The sequence below is a fragment of the Mus caroli genome, chromosome 10 (assembly GCF_900094665.2).
Source record: "Mus caroli chromosome 10, CAROLI_EIJ_v1.1, whole genome shotgun sequence".
NCBI lineage: Eukaryota > Metazoa > Chordata > Mammalia > Rodentia > Muridae > Mus > Mus caroli.
The window spans coordinates 35,003,859-35,026,413 of NC_034579.1; the positions used below are offsets into that span (position 1 = coordinate 35,003,859).

Sequence of the window (22,555 nt, forward strand, 5' to 3'; positions counted from 1 at the left end):
TGAGCTGCTCTCCATTATTCAGGTGTGGGCATTGTCAGAGGCCTCACCCTTCAGGCCAGCAACCAGATCCCCCACTCTTCACGACTGTGAAGCCTGTTGAGGTGGTTTCCTGAGTGAAAATATGGGGGTGTCTGTGCTCTTAAGAAGAAAGCAGAGCCCTTTCACCTACTTGAGAATGTGACCACCAGGAACAACTGTCACCGGGAAGCAGGCAAACTTAGGGTAAAGGTTAACACCCTTTTCAAGCCCCACAGTCATCACCTGTGGAGGACAAGCAACTGTGCCTCTGCTTTCTGTCAGTACCAAAGCATCACCTCCCTCAGTATGCATAGATGAGAGAACTGAAGGAAAATCCACTCCCAAGAAGATGGTACTGTGTGCCTCAGCACCTCAAGTGTATTGATGAGTGCTCCCCACTCATGGGGAAAGACTGCCACCTGGGACGAGGCACCTGGGGTGGAGGTGGGGTGGGCGCTGCTCTTGCTAAGAAGTCTGATTGCGATTTCTCTGGCTGAATTTCAAGGCAGTTGAATGGCTTGAAGCTTGGCCCTTCTTTCTGTTCTCTCTAAAAAAGAGGAACCTAGGGGTTGAGGTAAGAGGTAACACATACCCGGAAAGAGGAGGGGTGTAGCAGTGGAGAACCCCCTGTAACCTCAAGAGTGTCTCCATGGGAAGCCTGCCCTTCTCCAGGGTGCCCCTGGCTCTCAGCACTGCACTGAGAACATAGTAGCTTTCAACAGCAAAACCCCATGCCTCCAGACACACTAGTAACTCTTCTAAATGTCAGCAGACACTGTCTGCATAAAGCAAGAGACTTAAAATTAGGAGCAATTGTCAACACCAAAAGAGGGGTGGCTGCGTTTTGGTTTTTAATTTATTGAAATGCATGGCAAAGGTGCATATAATGGTGCCTGGTGCTGGTTGGGCAGCAGTGGATATGCTGACTTACTGTTTTGTAACCTCACATTTAAAATGCAAAAATGGATACATTTATGTTACATATATTTTACCACAAATTTCAAGGACAGAATGTACTGTTTTCTCACATACTAAGCATGTCCGTGCAGCCAGAATTACCTCCCCCCCTCTAGAGACCTCCTGCAGGCACAGGGATTTTTAAAATAGTAAACAGCTGCCATATATTGAAAGTGCCGTATGCACTGACCATGTGCTAAGTTAGGATTGCTGTCGCTGATTCTTCACAACAGCTGTCTTAAGTATGTTCCGTGACATCTGAGAGCACAGGTTAGGGAGCTGCCCAGTGCACAGTCCTGGCAGGTGGCAAAGCCCAGGGTGAGATGTGGGGCTGAGAATTCAGAGGATGGTGTCAGGTGTGACCTTAGAAAAGCCCAGATGCTGCCATCAAAGGCAGCTGGAGTGTCTAAGTGACAGTGGGAATGGAAGGAGGTAGCTGCAGAGTTGGAGAGAGGGGCATTTGCCTTTGATCTCTTCCCGTTTATGATTGCTTATTGTTAGTTTGAGTCTCAGATGAGCGCTGCTTGTCAGAGTCTGTTGACTGGGTTTTGTATAACCCAGTGGGTACAGTGTCCCTTAACTGACAAGGTCATTAGAAGTTTGAAACTCTGTAGGCCCTAGGAAGTAAGAAGTAGAGGGATAGAAAAAGGCACATACAATTCTGGACACCTGTGCACACTCCCAACGTAGGCCTATTTTGAGGTTGCAGCCATGGCCCAGTTAGTCACTGGCAAAGTCAAGTCCCTGTCATTGTCCTTTGTTACGGAAAGAGTCTACACAATCAATAAAGTGAATTTTACAGGAATGTTTAGGGGAAGGATGCAGCCTATCTCACTGTGCATTTTATTTGACTGCATAGCTTTTAATGGTTCCAGAGTTCTCTGGTCCTCTGACCCTGTTCTCAGGGAAGAGAACATTGCTAAGGGGCTTTTCCTTTAAGGATAAAATTCTTTGTCCTACATGGTATTTAAGTGCCCCTTTTCACGGTTATGGAAAAGAAAAGTAAGGTTTGTACAGCAAAACGATATCCTGGAGTCAAGGGTAATAACAGGGAAGGGAATACAAAGCAAAAGACAGAGCAGATGGTGCGAGGGCCTGCCTCCCTCCCCCACCACCACCAGCCCTGACAGGAGAGGAATGGGGCTCTGTCCTCCCTGGGGCAGTTGCTCCTTCTGACTACCCCTCCCATCAGGGCGTGCTCAGAAGGCTCCTCCCAGTGCACACAGGGTTGGAGGGGTCCAACTCCAACCCTGACCTGTTGGGAGTTCTCAGTAGTAAAAGGCTTGCGTTCACAGCACTGTAAGTTCACCTTCTCCGCGACCCCCTGCCCCCGTTCTCACACTTTGTAACTGGTGATTTACCCACCTTGAAACAGCATGTCCTTAAAATGCAGTCGGTGTTTTACATAGGTGCAATCACGGCCTGACCCAGGACCTACTGAAAGCTAGTACAGCTATGGAATGCAGGAAGAATTCAGTGTCCCTGGCTGGCCAGACAGCTCAAGGCTGGCTGCTCTTGGCAAAGCCGCTTCCTACTTCCATCTGATCTCCAAAGTATCTGGCCTTCCAGCACCTGGAGCCACAGCCCTGTGAGGGACTTCAGGAGTAAAGGCAGGGATGGAGGAACAGGGTCTGTTACAAAAGCTTAGAAGCCATTCTCAACCAGTGTCGGATTAAATCATGGGTTTGGTTCAGACAATAAGACCGTATCTTACCAGGTCTGAGTTAATAAAAAAGCTGAACTATAAGAACAGTTTAAAGAACTGCAGCCTTTATAGGCTGGAGAGACAGCTCAGCAGGTCAGGCCTGGGAACCTAGTCCAGACCTCAGCAGGTCAGGCCTGGGAACCTAGTCCAGACCCCAGCAGTCAGGCCAGGGAACCTTGTCTAGTCCACAGAAAGCTGAGTGTGGCAGACAGCACTACTTGTAACCCATTTCTGGGAAAAGCAGACAGACAGGAGGATTCACTGCTCACCCAGTCTCGCTAAATGAGCTAGCTTCAGGTTCAGTGAGAGTGAGAGTCCCTTTCTCAAAAATAAAGAAGTGAACAACTGAGAAAGATGCCCATGTAGTCCTCTGGCCTCTGTAGACATGAAGACACACTGGCAAGAATACCTGAACAGCATGCATCACACACACACACACACACACACACACACACACACACACACACACACAGAGGGTACTGATTAACTACAGTAGCTCAAGTCAAGAGTAAGGATCCTGGGCTGGAGAGATGGCTCAGCCAGTAAAGGCTCACAACCAGAAATATGTAAGGGTCCTGTTAGAGATCCCCCTTTAAACCAACCCTGTGTGCAGGACTGTGGAGGTGAATGGGTGCCACCAGTGAATTAAATAGTTTTTGCTTGTTTATTTGCCTAACAGCTTGTAGTAGATACTTTGAGTCTTGCCACTCCTCAAGGACCAGTGAGAATACAGTGTGAGAAAAATGCCACAAGATGTGACATTTGCCTTATAATGTGTGACTGTTTGTCATTTGTGTGTCACTCTTGTGAGGGGAAAAAAAATGGCCCAGAAACGTAAGTCCAGAATGGTGCTATCATTCTTCTGAATAGCTGTTAGATTCTAGTGTGCGTAAACTTATTTAGATGGCTACACCAAAACAAGACAGCTGATACTAACTCAAATTGGAAATTGCCTCATTAATGAGTCCATTAATGATTACTCAGTCACCCGAGTAAGACTGGGCTTGTCCCAGTTTGCAGCAAGATCTCCCCAACATTCTGACATCACCTGAAATTGATGCTAGCTTTTTTTCACTTTGATTTAACTAGACCTAACTTGATGAAGGTTAGCATGCATTAGGAGACAAGCCTGGGCTGCCAGCTCTTCATTATTCTTCACTGTTTTGGAGCCTTTCCCAGGTTGGGAGCCAGGTTGCAGTGAAGAGCCAGTGGGTGATCTTTATGTTTTCTAATGATGAAATGTCTCCATCTAGTGGAATTTCAGAGCAGTAAACACTCGCTATTAAAACGAAGGTAGTGTTTCCAAAACCTTTTTCTTCAAAACACATGGTGGTCACTATAACTTCCAATATGCATTTAGATGCTAGACTTACAACTACATATATTTCTGTGGGGCTAGAAACGGGAACAGTGCTGACTTAAAATGTTAACTTGGGGGTGGTGATGGGCTCCTGGCCTTGTGTGCACGAGGCAGGCACGCGGCCACAAAGCATCTACGTCATGAGATGTACAAGGCAGAGGCACACATGCACACATGCACGAATGGTAGCTGGGAGAGATGTTCACTTGGCAAAGGACATGGCTCTCCTTGGGGACTTTTGTCTATGTAAATTCTTTGATGTGTATAAATATTTCAAATTAGAATGTGGACGCAATATGATTATAATTAAACAGTTTTCTGGGTCAGAGATCTACAGTATCACTCTCATGGTTGATCTGTTAGTTTAATAAGGTTAAAAAGGAAAGATGCTAGGAGTTTCTTTGTTTGTTTGTTGTCTCACTATGTAGCCCTGACTGTCCTGGAGCCCACTTTATAGACCAGGCTGGCTTTGAACTCATTGAGATTCACCCGGCTCTATTTCCAAGTGCTTGGACTAAATGTGTGCTCTACCACCCCTAACCAAGAAATAGGTTTTATAATCCCTCAAAATTAGAGAGATAGCTCAGGAGTTAAGAGTGTGCTGCCAGCACCCACATCAATAAGCTCATAACCGTCTGTAGCTCCAGCAGGATGGAGGTCTCTGGTATCCAAGGGCACCTCCACTCCAGTGCACATAACTGCATAGAGAGGCACACATGCCTACATATAATTTTTTAATATCATTTTTTAAAACTTATATTAGCACTTTGGTTTGTGTGTGTGTGTGTGTGTGTGTGTGTGTGTGTTTTCTACTGTTATTTATCTCATAGCCACACCCTCTTGGATGAGTTCCCATTTTATTCTTTTATTCTGTGACTTTCTAAAGCCCCACCAGATGTCACTGGTCCTTGGTACCCCTGCTCAGAAGTTTCATCTGTAGGGAACCTGAAGGAGGGAGGACTCTGGCTTAACAGGAGGCCAGGATGTCTACCTAATGTTGACCTGGGGAAGGTCTTCCCAGCCCAAAGCCAGTACGTTTTCTTCCCTGACTGAGCATCAACAGAGCCCAGCCAAAGACAATTAAAAAAAAAAAAAAAAAAAAAAAAAAAAGAAAGGCCTGAAGTTTCTCTTGTTACCTTCACAGACTAAAAAGAGAAGAAAAGGAGGTGATGTGTCTGTAATGGTCAGAGGCTGAGGCGCCTAATATGGTGTCCGGCAGGCCTATTTCCCTGGCCCTCATAGATAGAGAGGCTTTCATTTGGTGCAAGTCATAGCTAAACTCCACACACATGATCATTGGCCCACCCACTGTTAATGGGAGGAAGCTCACATGCCATAAACCTTCATGAATCCAAGCGTATGGATAATAGTTCTATATATAGTGACTGTAAACTGAGAGTCGGAAGTGCCCTTCCTGATTCACACTCTGAGAATTTTGCTGCAGTGGCTCAGAGATCACTTCTGCCCTCCAGCTACACAACTGCTTGGCCTCCATCTTAATCTGGGGTGGGGGTGGGCTATGAATGTTTAATAGAGTAACATCCTGTTGAAAGTGTCTGAGGAAATCCTGTTGTGTGGTGTTCTTATACTACCTGCAGAAGGTCATGTGTTTCTGTGTTGAAAGTTTGCAGAAGGGGCACAAGGCTACAGAAAAGGCATAGGGTCAGCCTGCAGAATTCCCAGCTGGATGGCGCGTTCAACTCATGTCCCTTCTTTTCCTTTGCAGGGAAGGAGACTGGTGGGAAGCCCGCTCCTTGACAACTGGGGAAACTGGCTACATTCCCAGCAATTACGTGGCTCCAGTTGACTCCATCCAGGCAGAAGAGTATGTTGTTGTTGTTGTTGTTGTTGTCTGTCTAAATATCTGCTTTTAATTATCACATAAAATGCCAGTGACACAGCACAGGAGGGAGAAGACCTTTCCCAGTGGTTAAAGGTCGAGAGGCTACAGTGCTGCTGTGCTGTCGAGTCCGCGCAGTACACCGTTATTAACTTCATGGTTTCCTTTGAGCCCGTCCGTTTTCTTACTGAGAAGCTCTATGTGAGTGCCCTAGATGGAAACCCAATAACTTGCTCCAGATGAAAAACCAGTGTGGGGAAACCACAGCTGTAGCATGTGTTACTGAGAGCCCACCGTGCGCCTGCAGTCTGCTCCCTGAGCACTGGGGAGGCAGATCATTATGAGAGATTAAGCCCACACACACACACAGGAGTCCTCTGCTTGATAATCAGAAATACTGAGCCTTCTAAAAAGACATAGCTTTTGTCCCCAGGTAGAAGAGCAACTTGGAAAGTACTGCAGTTGTGGGCTTTGAGGGATGTTTTCCTTGCACTGAGGTCTCAGTTGGTGGTGTGGCTGGTAGACCTTGACCAGCAATTATTTGGCCCCACCCTCCCACTGGAGGGAGGCAGTTTTGGAAAGTGGTAGGAGTCTGGGGCTCTCAAAGGATGACTGACTGGTCATTGTTCATTGTCTTTCCAGAGAAACTTGTAGGAACTCTTAGGAAACGGGGAGGGAGGTTGATGTCCCAAGCTCAGGAACATGGATGGCCTCCAGCCCACCCCCGGGGACAGACCTTACCAGAAAGAGAAGGGAAAAACTGTCAGTTGCTCACAGCCTGCAGCCTGCTGTGGATTTGTAGAGGCACAGCACATAGGAGTAGACCTTCAGCCTAGCCTAATCCACATGCGTCCATCATTCTTCTTTAAGTCTTTTGTACTCCTACACTTCGATCTGTTTCTGCTTCTCCAGCACTGTGTTTTGAGCTTTTTTTACCCCCTTCGTTATTAGTGTGTTTCATTATCAGGAAATAGGAAATACTGTATATTTGTACTGAATTTTTAGGACAGGTTGGTAAATATCTCCTGTGTCTTTTCGGAATTTAAAACGTAACTACAAAGTAACATTCCTTTGATTTAACTGAGAATCCACTTGGGGATGCATATTTAAGTCATATTTATAATGATAATGGTTTTTTTAATATTTTGGGCTTTTTAGAGTATAAGGTAGCTTTTTAAAATACAGCCTGTGGTTTTTACACGTGCAATTAACCGGTATTTTGCACAAGCACCGTGTGGTTAAGTGTAACCTCTTGTTCTGCAGGCCTTCCTCTCACCAGTTTTACACAGCATTTTAATTGAGTTACTGATACAAACCACAAAAGACATTTCTCACATAGCTGGTGTCGTATCCTTTACAGCAGCTATTGCTACACTGGGATTGTGGAGAGTTTGGGTACTTCTCAGGTCATTGAAGGTGACTCACGGAAGGATCTGACGGTGAACTTCCTAGCTACAGTCAGGCGTGGTGAATCGAAGCTTCGTTTTTAAAACCTTTTGCTTTCATAGATGAATACTGTGATGGTTTGGTCCCGAAAGCTGCTCCTACTCACAGATTCTGGTGGAATGTTCCAGAACTCTCCCTTGGGCTCTTGGCATACTTAGCCTCTCATATACAATCCAGTGCTGAAATGTGAACGGATTGCCGGGCGTTGGTTAGGGCTCAGCAGCTCAAGTGGAGAGACAAAAGACACGTTCCGATCCTAAGGAGGCCTGTGAGGCTCCTGCCATGGCACAAATGTGCTGTCAGTGCTGTTGCAGGGAATGTTAAAATGTCGACACCACCGGCTCATTTTTACGGACATGCCCATTAACCGTGCACAGCTTTCTCTCAGATGTGCAGTAAGCAATCCCTGCAGCTGTGTCAGAGAAGCCCAACTACAGGGCACAGGCCAGGTACTTGGTAAACGCTCCTCACGAATGCTAGACAGGGAGAGAAAATCAAACCAGGCTTCCAAGAACAGCAGCCATCTCAGATCAGGGGTAGAGCTGAGTTCCCGTCTTCAGAATTCCTGTAGGTAGAGACTGAGTAGAAATGTTATCTGTCTTCCTTCTTTATCCATCCTGAGTGGGCTCCTTTTAAAAAAAAAAAATCATGCTTGATTGATGATCCTTATACTAGGGCTGAGTCTTGGTATTTCCCAGGAGTTGTAATTATGCTCAGAAATCAAGGGTCGTATAGCTGAGCTGTGGAATCGTCTCCTGCAGTTGGCATTTCAAACAAGGTGGTGGATTTCGCTCTGTGCGTGCAGGTGGCATTTCACACGCACGTCCCTGTCGTCCTGGAGGGAAGGAACACAATCCATGATTCATGAATTTTTTTTTTTTTTAAAGAATGGAAGAGATGCAGAGAGGATAGGATCAGGAAAGACTGAAAAAGGACTGGATGAAGCTAGAAAAAACTAGTTTGGGGCAGTGGGAGCGACATTAGAGGCGAAGGAATTTGTGGAGGAAAAGCTACATTGCTCAGTCACGAGTGTATTTATTTTCTTGCCTGCGTCTCCCTTGAAGGTGGTACTTTGGAAAACTTGGCCGCAAAGATGCTGAGAGACAGCTCCTGTCCTTTGGAAACCCAAGAGGTACCTTTCTTATCCGCGAGAGCGAAACCACCAAAGGTGAGCTAAGGAGAGGACAAAACTGATATGCCATTCAGGTCTGAGGAATGGTCTTTGGGATTGGAAGGCATGACTCTTGCCTGGCATGGGGCCTTCTAGCCTGTGCCTCCTGCTGCTCTCCAGCTCCCCTGAAGACGCTGGAACTGCATTCATCTCCCAGAGATGATCGGGCTCAGAGGCCAGAAGGCTTCCGCCTCAGACTCTGTCCTGTTCGAGTGTAGTGACTCTAAAGGATGGGAACTTGGTTTTTCTTACCTTTTTGATTTGGGGGGTGTGTGTGTGTGTGTTTTCAAGACAGTGTTTCTCTGTGTAGCTCTGTCTTAGAACTCACTCTGTAGACCAGGCTAGCCTTGAACTCACAGAGATCCACCTGCCTCTGCCTCCCAAGTGCTAAAATCAAAGGTCTGTGTGCCCTACCACCACCCAGCTTAAATTTGTTTTCCTTTCCTTCCACTCTGTTTTGTTAGTGGAGGACTCCTTCCTCTTCCCTCTGTTTAATAACTCACTGCAGCAGGCAGAGGGGCAGAGAACCATGCTGCCACACACTGGTGACCTGTCCCTGTGCAGATTGGCAAGCAGAGCTTTGGAGCTTCCTACTAGAGGACAGACTTCCATTTCTTTTGTTCCCACCCTCTGTTCCTCCTGCACCCCTGCCTCCCATCAACCACCTCTGTCCCCACCCCTGCCTCTCCACCAACCACCTCTGTCCCCAACCCTGCCTCTCCACCAACCACCTCTGCCCCCACCATCCCTCACACACACACACACACACACACACACACAAGCCATCCCTGTCTCCCACCCCCTCACTATCCCTGCCTCTCAGCTAGGCCACAGGAAATGAAAGCAGGAGGCAAGCTCACCTGGAGTCTGCTCTTCATCTATCCCAATGGGGTTTGGTCTATGCAATATTAGACAACACAAGAAACTGAAAGGAAACTTTGAGAAAAACCAGAAGTTTTTAGTTCCAAGAGCAAAGTCACTGTATTGCTAACATCTCTGAACACTGGCAGGACAGCAAAAGTTGTCTTTGTCCTGATACTGAGTGGAGATATATCTGTCTCTTTCTTGTGTGTGTGCCTCTGTGTGTGTGTGTGTGTGTGTGTGTGTGTGTGTGTGCATATGGTTTGTAATAATTATTAATCAGAATAGCCACATAAATGAGGCCTGCAGAGCAGACGGGGCTCCAATGATTGGTGTGGCTAACACTTGCACGTTTACCAGGTGCCTACTCACTTTCCATCCGTGATTGGGATGATATGAAAGGGGACCACGTCAAACATTATAAAATCCGCAAGCTTGACAATGGTGGATACTATATCACAACGCGAGCCCAGTTTGAAACACTTCAGCAACTGGTACAGCATTACTCAGGTAACCCCAGTGTCACCATCACCGGTTAGAAACTGGAGGCTGGGAGGGAGGAGGAGGAGGTACGGGACAAAGTCACTAGGTAGAGCAGTCCTCTGCCCGCCCACCCCCACAGTCAGACCGAGTCAGGGGCTCTGTTGCTCTTCTGCCCCAGATAGGATTTTCCTCCTGTGTTTTCCAGAAGTTCCCCCCAGTAGAAGGCAGTAGTTTAAATCTTGAAAGCTGTATTTGTGTATTAATTTTCATAATAAAAATCCTTGCACGTTCTTTACCTTTGCCTTCATCGCAGTGCAGAACTGTGAGAGGAAAGGAGGAAAGGAGCTGTCCCTGGGCAGGCGCAGCCGGCCCCCAGGGAGCCTCACTTGACCCTTCACCACAGCAGGGGGAAGCACATTCTTGCCTCTGTGGAAGAAAATCTGTGCTGCTTCGGGGTTCCCTCCGCCTCTGCCCCGCCCCCCACACCCCCACCCACCCCATCCACCCCACCCCCGTGCTGCTTGCCTGCTGAGGCCACAGCTCCCTTACCTCTATCTCCTGGACTTTCTTGCTTTTTGTTTGGTTGGTTGGTTTTGTTTTTTCTTTTTTAAAGACTGGGTTTCACTATAGCCCTGGTGGCCTCCAACTCAGAAATCCCCCTACCTCTGCCTCCTACTGCTGAGATTGAAGGTGTGCTTCACCACACCCGGCTACTGTGATGACTCTAAACAAAGATTACACTTTGTCTTTATGTCCCATAATCCTGTTCTTCTGCTGTTCTTGGCCATTCAGTTATTGGGTGTATGTGCGTTCATGTGCGCTTATGTAAATATGTAGCTCTATGCCCAGTGTTTAGTGTGTGCCGCTTGCCCTCCTTGGTTAACAAGTGTGTCCTGCTAAACAATGCATGTGTACATGACCCCTCCTTTTTTCCAAGGTAAGGTCTCACTTGTAGCCCTAGGGAGCCCAGTATCCACGTTGTAGCCCAAGGTGGCCTTTCAGAGTTTCAGCAATCCTCCAGTGTCAGCATCCCAAATGCCACTGCACCCAGCTTTTTATCACCATTGAAAAATACCTGTGCTGTTTCTGCCACACCAAAGAGACCTGTAGCCTTTTAAGAATAACAATACGAAATGCCTATGTACTGATTCTGGCCACTGATGAGCAGTTAAAAAATTAACAATGGCTGAGCCAGTGATTTGGGCATTAGCTCTCACTCTGTGTGGATTCTAATGAAATACTGAGAGAAATGGAGCAGAAAACCTTCTTGCGCTTCAGTGATATACACAAAACGCCTGTATGTTATAAGGATTTTTTTTCAAATGCTGAAATATATTTCATTACAGGCAAACATCAGCAGGATCCCCAGGGTTTGGATCATTTGAAAATAGTGTGCTGGAAAGGGCACCTTAATAACATCATAAAGCTGAAGGAGGGAGCCGATATGAAGCACCCTAGACGGGTTTTAATCTCAGGGAAAAAAAATCCATCTTGAGTTAGATTTGTTTTTATATTGGCTTTTCCTCTTTCCTCTTCTCTCTTGCACATAGAATGCCTTTGAAATACCGACACATAAATAATTTCCTGCCTAAACATCTCAGAAACAGATTTAAAAAAAAAAAAAGGAATAAAAAGTAAGTTAAGAATTCCCAGAAAAGAGACAGCCACAGTTTGTGCTTAGAATCCAAGAGGCTTCCAGGGATGTAGGGGGCTTTGGCCCCCTCAGTTCAGGGTCTCTCCGGCCCCCATCTTTCCCTGCCTGCTTACTCTCTGTTGGCATTTAGTCAGTCTCCCCATACCTTTGCTAGATTCTCAAAGGAATATTCTTTTCAAAAAGAAGGGGTGGGGGAGGACCAAGTTCCCAGGAACCTGAACGGTAGCTACTGTTTCCCTGGCTTTTCATGTCACTGAGTTTCTGTGAATGTTGTTAATTTCCATTATTTCTTTAAATCCAGACTCCTAAATTATACATAGAAAGCTGTTTAAAAGGTCATGTTTTTGTTTTTGTTTGCTTTTAGTGGAAAATTGCAAAAAAGCAATGTGAGCACACAGGAGCAGTAGAGTCAGAAGGACAGAACAGTCATTGCAGAGAATGTGACATCCTCTCCTGCTGCCAGGTGTCCTCCTGAGACCTGCTAGCTCTAACAGACCAGAGGTCTGTGGGAGGCTCCTATGACAAAGTCACATTTTTAAACAGACATTTACCAGGGAGAGTCCCTCAGTCCCTAGATACCAGAAGGGACAGGGACAGTTTTTATTTTTATATGTACTTTTTGAAAGTAGCAAGGGCATTTTGAATTTGAGGCAGTGAATACGAGTTCATTAGACTAAAGTACACAGAAGCCAAAGCGGGACATGCCTGTGATCAGCGAGCATGCCCGATGGTACAGCAGTGTCCATATCTGACACATCCTCATCTGCCTCCAGCAAATGTTTGCTCATGTGCGTCGAATCTCCTGTGGCCTGTGCGTGTTGTCGTTACATATTCTGCTCTTCTCTCCCTCACCGCTGCCCTGCTCCTCCAGAGAGAGCCGCAGGTCTCTGCTGCCGCCTAGTAGTTCCCTGTCACAAAGGGATGCCAAGGCTTACCGATCTGTCTGTCAAAACCAAAGATGTCTGGGAAATCCCTCGAGAATCCCTGCAGTTGATCAAGAGACTGGGAAATGGGCAGTTTGGGGAAGTATGGATGGGTATGCTGAGATTCAATTACTCTCTTATTAGCTTCCTCGTTTGGAAAATCCCAAACATCAAGATGGAAGGTGGAAATAAAGATATTTTATAATCAGGACAAACAGACAGTTTGAATTATTCAACTTTTATTTGGAAAAATTTGGAATCTCTCAAAGAGAGATAGAAACAGGCAAGAACTACAGCTGTCTCCAGTTGTGCTACAGTGTTCCAACCTGGCTCAATGTTGCCGTCAGGGAAGTCACCTTCCATCTTTCCTAGTGCATGCATGATTATGGATTATAAGGACTGTTTTCTTTATTAATTCCCTTTCCTGTAGAGAAAGCTGATGGTTTGTGTTTTAACTTAACTGTGGTTTCATCAAGTTGTACCCCACAAACTTCTGGATTGGCTAAAGATGCTTGGGAAGTTGCACGTGACTCGTTGTTTCTGGAGAAGAAGCTGGGGCAGGGGTGTTTCGCTGAAGTGTGGCTTGGTAAGGCAGAGGGCACATTCTGTTTTGGCTGCATCTCAAAGCCAATGAAAAGGACAGTTTTGAACAGAAATGTGTATGTGGCCATTGGGACAAAGACCCTTAACCTTTGTGACTAGATGGGCTCAAGCCACCCAGGTTTGCAGAAGTCAGTGGCACCTCGCTGTGTTCACCTGTCCTATTTCATGTGACTCATTAAACACCTGCGGGACAGGAACCCAGTGATGGTGGCGCTTTCTCTTCCTGTGAAATGGGATGGTAAGATGCCATAGAGTAAGGTCCTGGGCTTTCTTCACACCAAGCCTGGGTCTAAACCCTTGCTGGGTGATTAAGTATAAATGCAGGGCCTGTTTAACTCTCTGGCTCCAGTCCTCATCTGTAAAATTGGAATAGTACCTGCTTCACTGGATTATTTAAGGATTATATCAGACATGGTTAAAATCTCCTGTAGATCTTGGATCCATGCACACATATCTTCATTGTGTACACATTCTTCAGTAACAGCAACTGCACTGGATCCTTAAGATGGCTTTCATAACCCTCTGGGTCAGTTACAACTTTACTTACAGACAGACTATAAACTTAGACCCCCTTCCCAAAATGTATGTCCATAAAATGACAACAAAGTGTATCGGGGTCTCCCTTCCTTAGCGTCTACAAGGATACAACATGTACAGATGGTCTTAAGGTGTTAATCTTAAGCCATTACACAAGCACCAGGGTGTTTCCTACAGGACACCCGAGCTGGGATAGGTGCCTAGGCAGTTACTCGAGCTGTGAGGAACGGAGATGGCACTGTGCTTAAGTTACAAAATGTTATCAGTCGGATCCCGTAGGCCACCTAAATGATGTCAGAGCTCCCGTTGCACCGAGAGGCAGACACTCTCTGAGATAAAAGAACTCTTTACACCTGCCACTGGTTCTTTTTCACATGTTTTTCCCCTGTAGGATGCATGTTATAATTTTATGTTTTAACAGAATAATAAATGCTTCAGATATAGACCCCTTAGAGTGGAAAGTCATAGATGACACCTAGGTAAATCTTAGTGTGAACCTGGAATCTCTTTCAAATTGTAAGCAATAGAATCTCAAATTAGATTTTTATTTTCCTTTTATAAAATTATCCTTCAAAGCCATTGGTTAGAAATAGAACAAGCCAGAATTCTGGCTTTTTATTTGAGAACAGAAAGCCAAGCTAGTTCATTCCTGTTTTACTGATGAACTGACAGTGGCCATGAGCCAGGTCTGGCCTTTGGGTCAGCTTGATTTTTAAAAAAGTACTTAAACATGTCACATGTAGGTACTTTTCTTTCCTGGCTGCTCTTTGATTTCCCAGCCCACCTGACAGAAGGCATTGTTCCTGTGGCTAACTCATGGGAAGCTGGAGGGACTGACCTTACCTGGGAAAGTACGGGCAAGGAGATGGTGTGCTCCTGGCCTGTGCTTAAGGGCGCACTTAGCTTGTCTTCTGAAGGACTCCGTCAAGTGTCTCATCCAGTAGACAGTTGAAAGCCTACTCCAAGCATCCTTGGTATGTGGCCAGATTTTTATAGCCTCTAAGATGGAATTTAATCTAATTTCTCCCAGGCTTTTCCTTTATCTAAGGGACAGCTCTTGGATACTCAGGCCAGTTCTAAATCCTAGATTGTCATGACTTAAATAAGAGCCCAGAGCTTTCTGGTGTAAATTCACAATTATATGCATAAGCCATAAAGAGTGATGCATATCAAATGGGAAAAGTTAGTGAATTATTAAACAGCTATAAGTAAACTTGCTTTTCCTTAAATACTTGACAGAGTCCTTGCCATGGTCTTTGCTCGTAAGAACTACTTTAAGGTTTCAAAATTTAAAGTCTGATTTTATGCACAAAGTTGCTGGTCAAAATTATTTTTTCCATGAAAAGAGTACCTTTGGATTGACTTACTGTTGTGGGGTATCTGCAGGTACCTGGAATGGAAACACAAAAGTAGCCATAAAGACCCTTAAGCCGGGCACCATGTCTCCGGAGTCCTTCCTGGAGGAGGCGCAGATCATGAAGAAGCTGAAGCATGACAAGCTGGTGCAGCTCTACGCGGTAGTGTCTGAGGAGCCCATCTACATCGTCACGGAGTACATGAGCAAAGGTCAGCCTGCACCTCTCCCCCTCCCCTCCTCTCCCTCCTCCCCTCCCAGGGCTGCCGGGGACCAGAATCCTCAGGGATTCCACTCTGCTCACTCAGGATAACACTTAGAAAAGGGGAACGTGGAGTTTGCCCCTGGATTCCTGAGAAGTGCAGTGCCTTTTGCATGTCCCACATCAGGAACGTTCCTCTGCACAGTTGAAACGTCCATTTTCTATCCAAGCTAATGCAGAGGGCTGTGAGAGCTGCTGCCATTTTGAATGGGTGGCTTCTGTTCAGTTTCCCTTTTTAGCGCTAAGTAATCAATAGCAGATGGTTGCTGAGTTAAGTTCCCTCCCCATCTCAACATCCATCCCCCCAGCTTTCCCCTTAAACATCAGGTGAAGAAGTGACACGCAGTCATAGCCTCCCTCCCCTCTCAGCGCATGCATGTGTTGACGCACACGTGAGCATGTGTACATCATTATAATCAAACCGGCATTGTTGGGGAATGAAGCCAGAGATCATTTTGTTTTGGAAAAATAAATGAGCCAAACAAGAAACAGCCTTAAAAGGCTGTGCATTGTACATCAGAAGACACCAGGGCAATTTTTCTTCTCTGTGTACTTTCTTTTAAAATATAATTGGAATTTTTTCCTGGCAGATTATATGCCCTTTGGATCCAGGGTTATTTTGTAAATAACTTTGTGATTAAAGCATTTAAATAAAAAAAATAAAATTAAAAAAAAAACCCACTGACGGCCATCCAGCCCCTGCAAATGATTATCTCCGCCTCGGTGTCAGATCCGTGTCTCCTCACTCAGCCTCACACGAGTGGCTCTGAAGCTCTGGCTGTCCAAGGCAGAGGCGTGACTGGTGGGGGGGATCTAATTAGGAAGCTCCTGCCCCACCCATATTCCTCGGATGCTTAAAATCTGAAAATAAGTCAGCAGTTCTGAAAGTCCCTTGTACCTGAGGCACCTAGAGAGCTTCTAAAACCACGGGCATCTGTGTCTGACTCTGGGATTCCTGGTGTAGTGGATAGAGCCTGAGGACACGCCCTTCCAGCAAATACTGTCACTACTGTTGCTACTTGTCGGAGCCTCAGCCTGCTCACCTGAGCTGGCTGTCCACATCAGTCCCCTGTACGTCGTCGGTGACTGGGACATGGGGTATGGTTTGGTTCCTCCTGGTGACAACATAAAAGGAGATGTTCATTTCTTCTGGTTTTACTAACTCCTTTCTCACTGCTTATTTTCAGAAGCTACAACTCGCTTCTTAAAACATAAACTTGGTTTCTGTTTTTTGGTCAAAGCTTTCTTTTTCCATTGATGCGATTGTCCTGTCCATCTCCCTTTTACTTCCACTAAAGAAATCAAATACAGCCACTATTGGGAATCGTTGCCTCTCTGAGTAAACTAAAATTGTTTTTGTTTCATTCATAGGAAGTTTGCTTGACTTCTTAAAAGATGGTGAAGGAAGAGCTCTGAAGTTGCCAAACCTTGTGGACATGGCGGCACAGGTGGGCCTGGGGTCTTGATTCAGGCTGTGGCTGTACCAGCACGGACACTCAAGGTGTTGTGGTGTAACAGCTGTGCCCCCTTCCCTGGGTTTCCACAGGTTGCTGCAGGAATGGCTTACATCGAGCGCATGAATTACATCCACAGAGATCTGCGATCAGCAAACATTCTAGTGGGGAACGGACTAATTTGCAAGATTGCTGACTTTGGATTGGCTCGGTTGATTGAAGACAATGAATACACAGCAAGACAAGGTGGGCACTTCCAGGGCAATGGCTCCTGATTGATCTTTGCCTGCACAGCCTTCTCCTTACCTTCATTTCCTCACTCTTCCCTTTGTTTGTCTGATCTGGCGAGAGCTGCACAGTTCTCAGGTGGAGACTAGTGGATCTAGTTGGTGTGTGCAGTGCTGGTCTAGTGAGTGGGCATCTGTTCCCATGGCTTGCCTGGCTTTGGGGAAGTATCTAGGCCCACGGTGTTCCACTTTTGGAGAAAGAAGGCTATGAGAAGCCAAGTTATAGCTCATTCTCCATTAGCCACCTCTGAGCAGAAATCAGGTGACACTCCAAGTCAGGCAAGTTCCTTTACAAAGGAACAGGCGTGGTGTTAGAAAAGGGCCTGGAGGACTGCAGTGCTGGAGAAGCCTTCTCTCTTCTCCTGCCTCACCCACCCCCTGCAAAGGGTCATAGACATTAGTTTTATGTAAACCATGTACCAGACCAGAAGCCAACCCCCTTGGGGAGGGGGGGTTGTTTTTCAAGCACCAGATGTCAGGAAAGAATTCCCAAGGTGTTTTCTGCCTTCCTGGCTGGCTGCTTGTGTGGCAGTGTCCAGGCATAGCACTGAGGAACTAGCAACAGTGGAGGCCTCTGTGTGGGTTTTAAAGCTGGAACTCAGGCAGGGAGTAGGTTTCCTTGGTGAAACTAACCGAAGCCTGGCCACCCCAGCCAAGCTGAGCAGTAGCTGGGATGTATTACAGGATGGTGCATTCTGCAGTTTTATGTTGAATAGTAGTTGTTTCGCTCATTTTTGGCAATTCCTTCTGCCTTTCACTTGCCTCAGAATGGAAGTGCAATGAATGATGTGAGAAAATGTTAAACTGGGGCCCTGCCTAGGCTACTGACACTATCCAAGTGCTCAGTTGCATGTCGGACAAACCACTCAGCTATTTGAATTCCCCACCCCCCATCCCCCACCCCCGGCACACGCCATCTCTTGCCCTTGTGGGATCCTGGGGGGAACGGGGCGGGGGGTGGGGGCGCTGCACACAGACACACACCCAAAGTCAGGGGTCACAAAAGCAGGCTGTATCTCTAAGCAGAAAGGAATGCAGACATGACTTGGTGACAGGGAATGCCAAGAGGGTCTGAGTGAATATGATCAGAGGCCTTGCCCTGAGGGAGAGCCTGTGAGGGTTGATAACCAGCATGTTCCATTTAGGAAATGGCTTCAGTGAAACCCAGGAGTTTCCGTCTGTGTGTGGGAAAGTCTCTGTGGCAGAGGGAGCAGTGCAAGACTGTTCACTTTTAACTAGACTTTGAACTCTGTAGAGTCTATGGTTAACACCCTTGACCCATCTGTGAATGAGAGGTGTCAGGCCAGGAGCTAACAGATGCTACCAGAGTACTGTTGGAATGGACTGGGTACATAAGTCATGCATCATTCATAAGGGTGCCTGAGACTGTGGCCTCAGGCGGCTGGCACCTCTCATGTCAGGTTCTGCACTGGAACCCATCCAGGGCCCTCTCAGCCTGGCTATGCAGCCTTCCTTCCCACTTCCCACCATGACTGCCTTTCTGACCTGCCTCCCCCCCCCCCCATGACATCCAGACCACAGTCTGAACCCCTTCCCAAGGACAAGCCTCAGTCCTTTGTGTCCAGCATGTCCTTGACAGAAGAGTCCACCTTTCCCTCTTAGAATATTATTTCTTCTTTCTTATCTTTGTCAACTTCTTCAGATGCATACCAAACACTGAAAAGGGTAAGCAATAAGGGTTACAGAAGCTAGAGTATGATAGGAGAGACGGGCAGTCTGTGCTGTCCTGAAGCTGAGAACCAGGAAAGGCCGAGGCACATCAGGACCTGGAAGGGGCAGGAAATAGACCCATGGTTAACAGATTTGTTCATACAAATCACGAAGCTCACAAGTGGAAGGTCCGGATTTGAAAACAGTACAGCCCACCTGACCAGGCGTGCTCTTGAGCTGTGCCCACTGTCTCCCCCCAAGACAGTGAATCAGGGAATAGAATGGAAAACCAGAGAGAATTAGTCCTAAGTCCCACTTCCCCTTTATTTTATGGGAAAAGCCTTAAGGGACAACCTCTCAGATTCACACGTGTCAGGGGACCAGAGAGACTTTCCTTTTCCAGCCTTGGCTAGCCCAGCTAGCTGTTCCTACAGTTCCTTCACTGGGCCTGCCCTGCCCTGGCCCGTCCATGAGATGGAAAGGTACGGCATGTGTTTGCCAATGTATTCTGCAGATGGCATGTGTGCTGCATGCCGGCGTTCCTGCCGGGGATTAATAAGCTCCTCTAGACAGCTGGTCCATGTGCCTAATAATATTTGCAAGTCGGGTTTTATGTCACCCGCAGGCCACAGCCGTGCCGCGTGTTGATTATGGGAGTGCAGGCAGTGTTCTGAAGCATGTGCCAAATGTAGCTATTTTAGGACCATGAATGACAATTGTTTGCAAAACAGTTGTGAGTTTCCCATCTCAAGGTGCTCTGAAATGTCTGTCACCACGGACGGACACACACACAAGATGTGACAGCACAGGACACAAGGACACTGCAGTGTGGAGCTCTGTTACAGGTCTTTCATGTGTCTTTGTCTCCTACAAGCCCCACACTCACCCCCTGCCTGCCTGGCTTGTGAGGAGAAGCCCAGTGTCAAAGAGGAATTCAAGACCAGGCCTAGTGCCTATGAAGGTTACCCTCCACTTGACAGCATTCTAGAATCAACTAGAATCATTTGGGGTTCCTTGTAATGACCTGGACATTTCAAAATAAGAACTAGTTCTTGTTTAGTCATAAGCTCTGCACTAAATTCTGTCCATCTGGAGTCATTTAAATAATCCATAGCAAGTGTTTGAATAGCTTGTTTATCAAAGGAACTTGGCTAAAAGTTGTTAAGATGATACCCAGGCCAAAGCAGAGGCCCCGTGTGGTCTCAGCTCCTCTGTAGACTGAGGAGGGAAGATCTCATCAGCCCAGGAGTTCGAGACTGGCATGCACAAAACTGTAAGATTCCACATCGAAGGAAGAAAGGAGGGAGGAGGAAAACGCAGAGGAAGCCTAAGGGCGCATAAGGACAGTTGGCTTGCATGAGAAAGAACACAAGAACATTAAACTCATGCAGCAAAGCCCAGCAAGACCCACTGACTGACTTGGGCCCTGGGCAAGATTACTTATTTTTTAAATGCAAATGCATCTTCCCTGTTTGTGCATGTTTGCAGCTACTGGAAAGCACTTGTATGTCTAACCTAGCCCCAACCAGTAGGAACTGGACAGTGTCTCTTGCTGTTCTTTTTTTACTATACAGTGGACCAGGCTGCTAGAGAATAAACAAATGGGTAGGTTGCAGTTGTACTGGAAAGAGCCAATTACCATTCAGGGAAAAAAGCTAAAGGCCCTTTCCAGGAGGCAGGTGTAGGCTATGGTTAGAGTGGCACCGTCAGCAGCAGTGAAGGGAGAACGTCGGGGACATCTTAACCTCAGAGAGAGAGAATGGGTATATACGAGTTGGGTTTTGTTGTATTTAAGGTGTCTGTGCTGGTGCATCTAAGCCCAGAGAAGCTGCTGCAGCATCTCAGCTGATCCACTGCCACAGCAGGGTCCTCTGACCCTCATCCTTCCCACTCTATGTCACCTACGCCTTCCCTAGAACTCTACTGACAGCCACCTCTCTATCCCCAGTCCCATGATCCTTCCAGAAGTTACCGTAGCCCCCAGCTGGGCCCAGGGCTTCGAGGTGAGGCTGTGCTCTTGAACCACACCTTCTCCTCAGCATCAGTTCTTTGCTCCTCTGTCACAGCCCTTGGGCCATCTGTTCCTTCTCACGGAAAATGAAAATCGGTGGGAGAGCTCTCCACAGACTTGGTCTTTTTCCTCATTTCTCAAGCAGCTGAGAGCTGGCTAATGCTGATTTGAACCTGGCACACTCAGCTCAGCTAGACCTGGCCATGTTTAGCAATGACTTGCTCTTGTGGACACTTGATTTCTCTTCTCTTCTCTTCTCTTCTCTTCTCTTCTCTTCTCTTCTCTTCTCTTTTTTTTCTATTTTCTTTTTTAAAATTTACATTCATCCAGTAAAGTAGACAAATCTGGTATGCAACTGGGTATGTGTTTACATTTGTACGTAGTTTTGAAAGCACCTCACAGAGAAAGACAGACCTATAAAGACCATTTCCTTCCACTCTAGTCCACAATCGGCCCCAGAGAGGGCTGTTTTCTGTTGCTTCAGATTCCCTATGCCTGTAAGGAAGTTCATGAGTATGACTTCAAAGATCCTTTCCTTAGTAACCCACCACTCTTAGGAATAGCCTCGCCTAGCCGGGACATACTCTTTGATCTGCTTCTTGCTTCCTGTAACAGGCCTTGGCTTCTCACAGCAGACTGATATTTCACTGAGCAGAGGTACCATGTGCCCCACCACTGTACGGAGGAACAGTAGGGCAAACTCCACCTGGGCTGGTATAGATGAAGCTGCCGGGCGGGAGACACACCCCTATCTCCCGGGTACTTGCCCTGTCAAAAGGGCTGGTACTGGCTTGTCAGCAGCAGGTACTGTCCCAAGAACACCGATTTAAAAGGCAACTGCAGCTAGGTGACTTGCCTGGGTTGGAATTCAGAACCCCCAGATTTAAACCACTTCTGTAACTGACACACAGGGTGGCCTCAAGCAAATCAGCTACCTCTTTGGAGCCTCATGTTTATCCTCTGTAAAATAGATAGTAACAGGGCCTGCCTCACGTGGATACTATATGATTGAGTAAGCAATCTATAAAAATTTGAGGGTGGTAAAATATGAAGAATTATTTTAAAACTTCAATTTTTTGTGATTGACATGTTTTCCATAGAGAGGGGTTTTATTGTATTAAAAATAATTTAAAGAGAAAAAATTGTTAGTAATCAATAGAGGAAAGGTACTTATAAAGCCATAATACACAGCCAGATAGGTGGATAATTGATTGATTGAGACTGATTGATAGATGATAGATAGGTGCGTGGATGTGTGTGGAGTGTGTGCATATGAATGTGCATGTGTGCAAGAGCACACACATATCATCATTATTTATAGCCCAGACCAGTCTTATTTTTCTGGTTCTATCTACTTGTCCCACAGACCCTCTGTTCTGAACTCAACGAAGGGAGAGTCAACTAACCCTGCCCTTCCATTGTCTTGGGCAGACCTTCATTCTTTCCTCCTATTAAGAACCATTCATGGCTGGGTATGGTGGTACACACCTTAATCTCAGCACTAGGAAGTCAACGGCAGGCAGATCTATTGACTTTGAGGCCAGCCTGGTCTTCCTAGTGAGTTCCAGGGCAACCAGGGCTACATAGAGAGACTGCCCACCCCCACCCCCACCCCCACCCCCAAAAAAGAAAAGAATGATCCACAGCCCCAAGCTGCATGCACATGGTTTCTAATTTATATTTATTATATATCACTATTGTGTCGGACATCACATATGGATATGAGTTCTCACCTGGATCCTGGTAGCAATTCTCCTGGAGATCAGTAACACAGGTCTTGCTGTTCCTCTGTGAGAATGGGGACCTAAAGACTGAATGCAGCCCTCGTGAGCACAGAACATTTATTGGCACTGTCTGTGTACAGCAGTGGACATAGCTCTTGTCACCGCCCTTCTCCTCGCTCTCTGCAGACACACTTTTCTGCTCTCTATGCAGAATGCACAGGCTTCCCAGAAACG

The 22,555-nt window shown here is 46.5% G+C and overlaps 1 protein-coding gene across 2 annotated transcripts in view; it reads left to right on the forward strand.

Annotated features, from left to right (window-relative positions):
- Fyn (FYN proto-oncogene, Src family tyrosine kinase) overlaps positions 1 to 22,555 on the forward strand; it is a 193,269-nt gene that overhangs the window by 144,108 nt on the left and 26,606 nt on the right. The window contains exons 6-12 of one of the 2 annotated variants that reach the window (XM_021173874.2): positions 5,767 to 5,865; positions 8,391 to 8,494; positions 9,719 to 9,868; positions 12,367 to 12,531; positions 14,945 to 15,124; positions 16,546 to 16,622; positions 16,721 to 16,874. In XM_021173874.2, coding sequence (XP_021029533.1) covers positions 5,767 to 5,865; positions 8,391 to 8,494; positions 9,719 to 9,868; positions 12,367 to 12,531; positions 14,945 to 15,124; positions 16,546 to 16,622; positions 16,721 to 16,874 — 929 coding nt within the window. Of the gene's footprint in view, positions 1 to 5,766; positions 5,866 to 8,390; positions 8,495 to 9,718; positions 9,869 to 12,366; positions 12,532 to 12,848; positions 13,005 to 14,944; positions 15,125 to 16,545; positions 16,623 to 16,720; positions 16,875 to 22,555 lie in introns of both variants that reach the window. The other variant, XM_021173875.2, reaches the window with a different exon arrangement.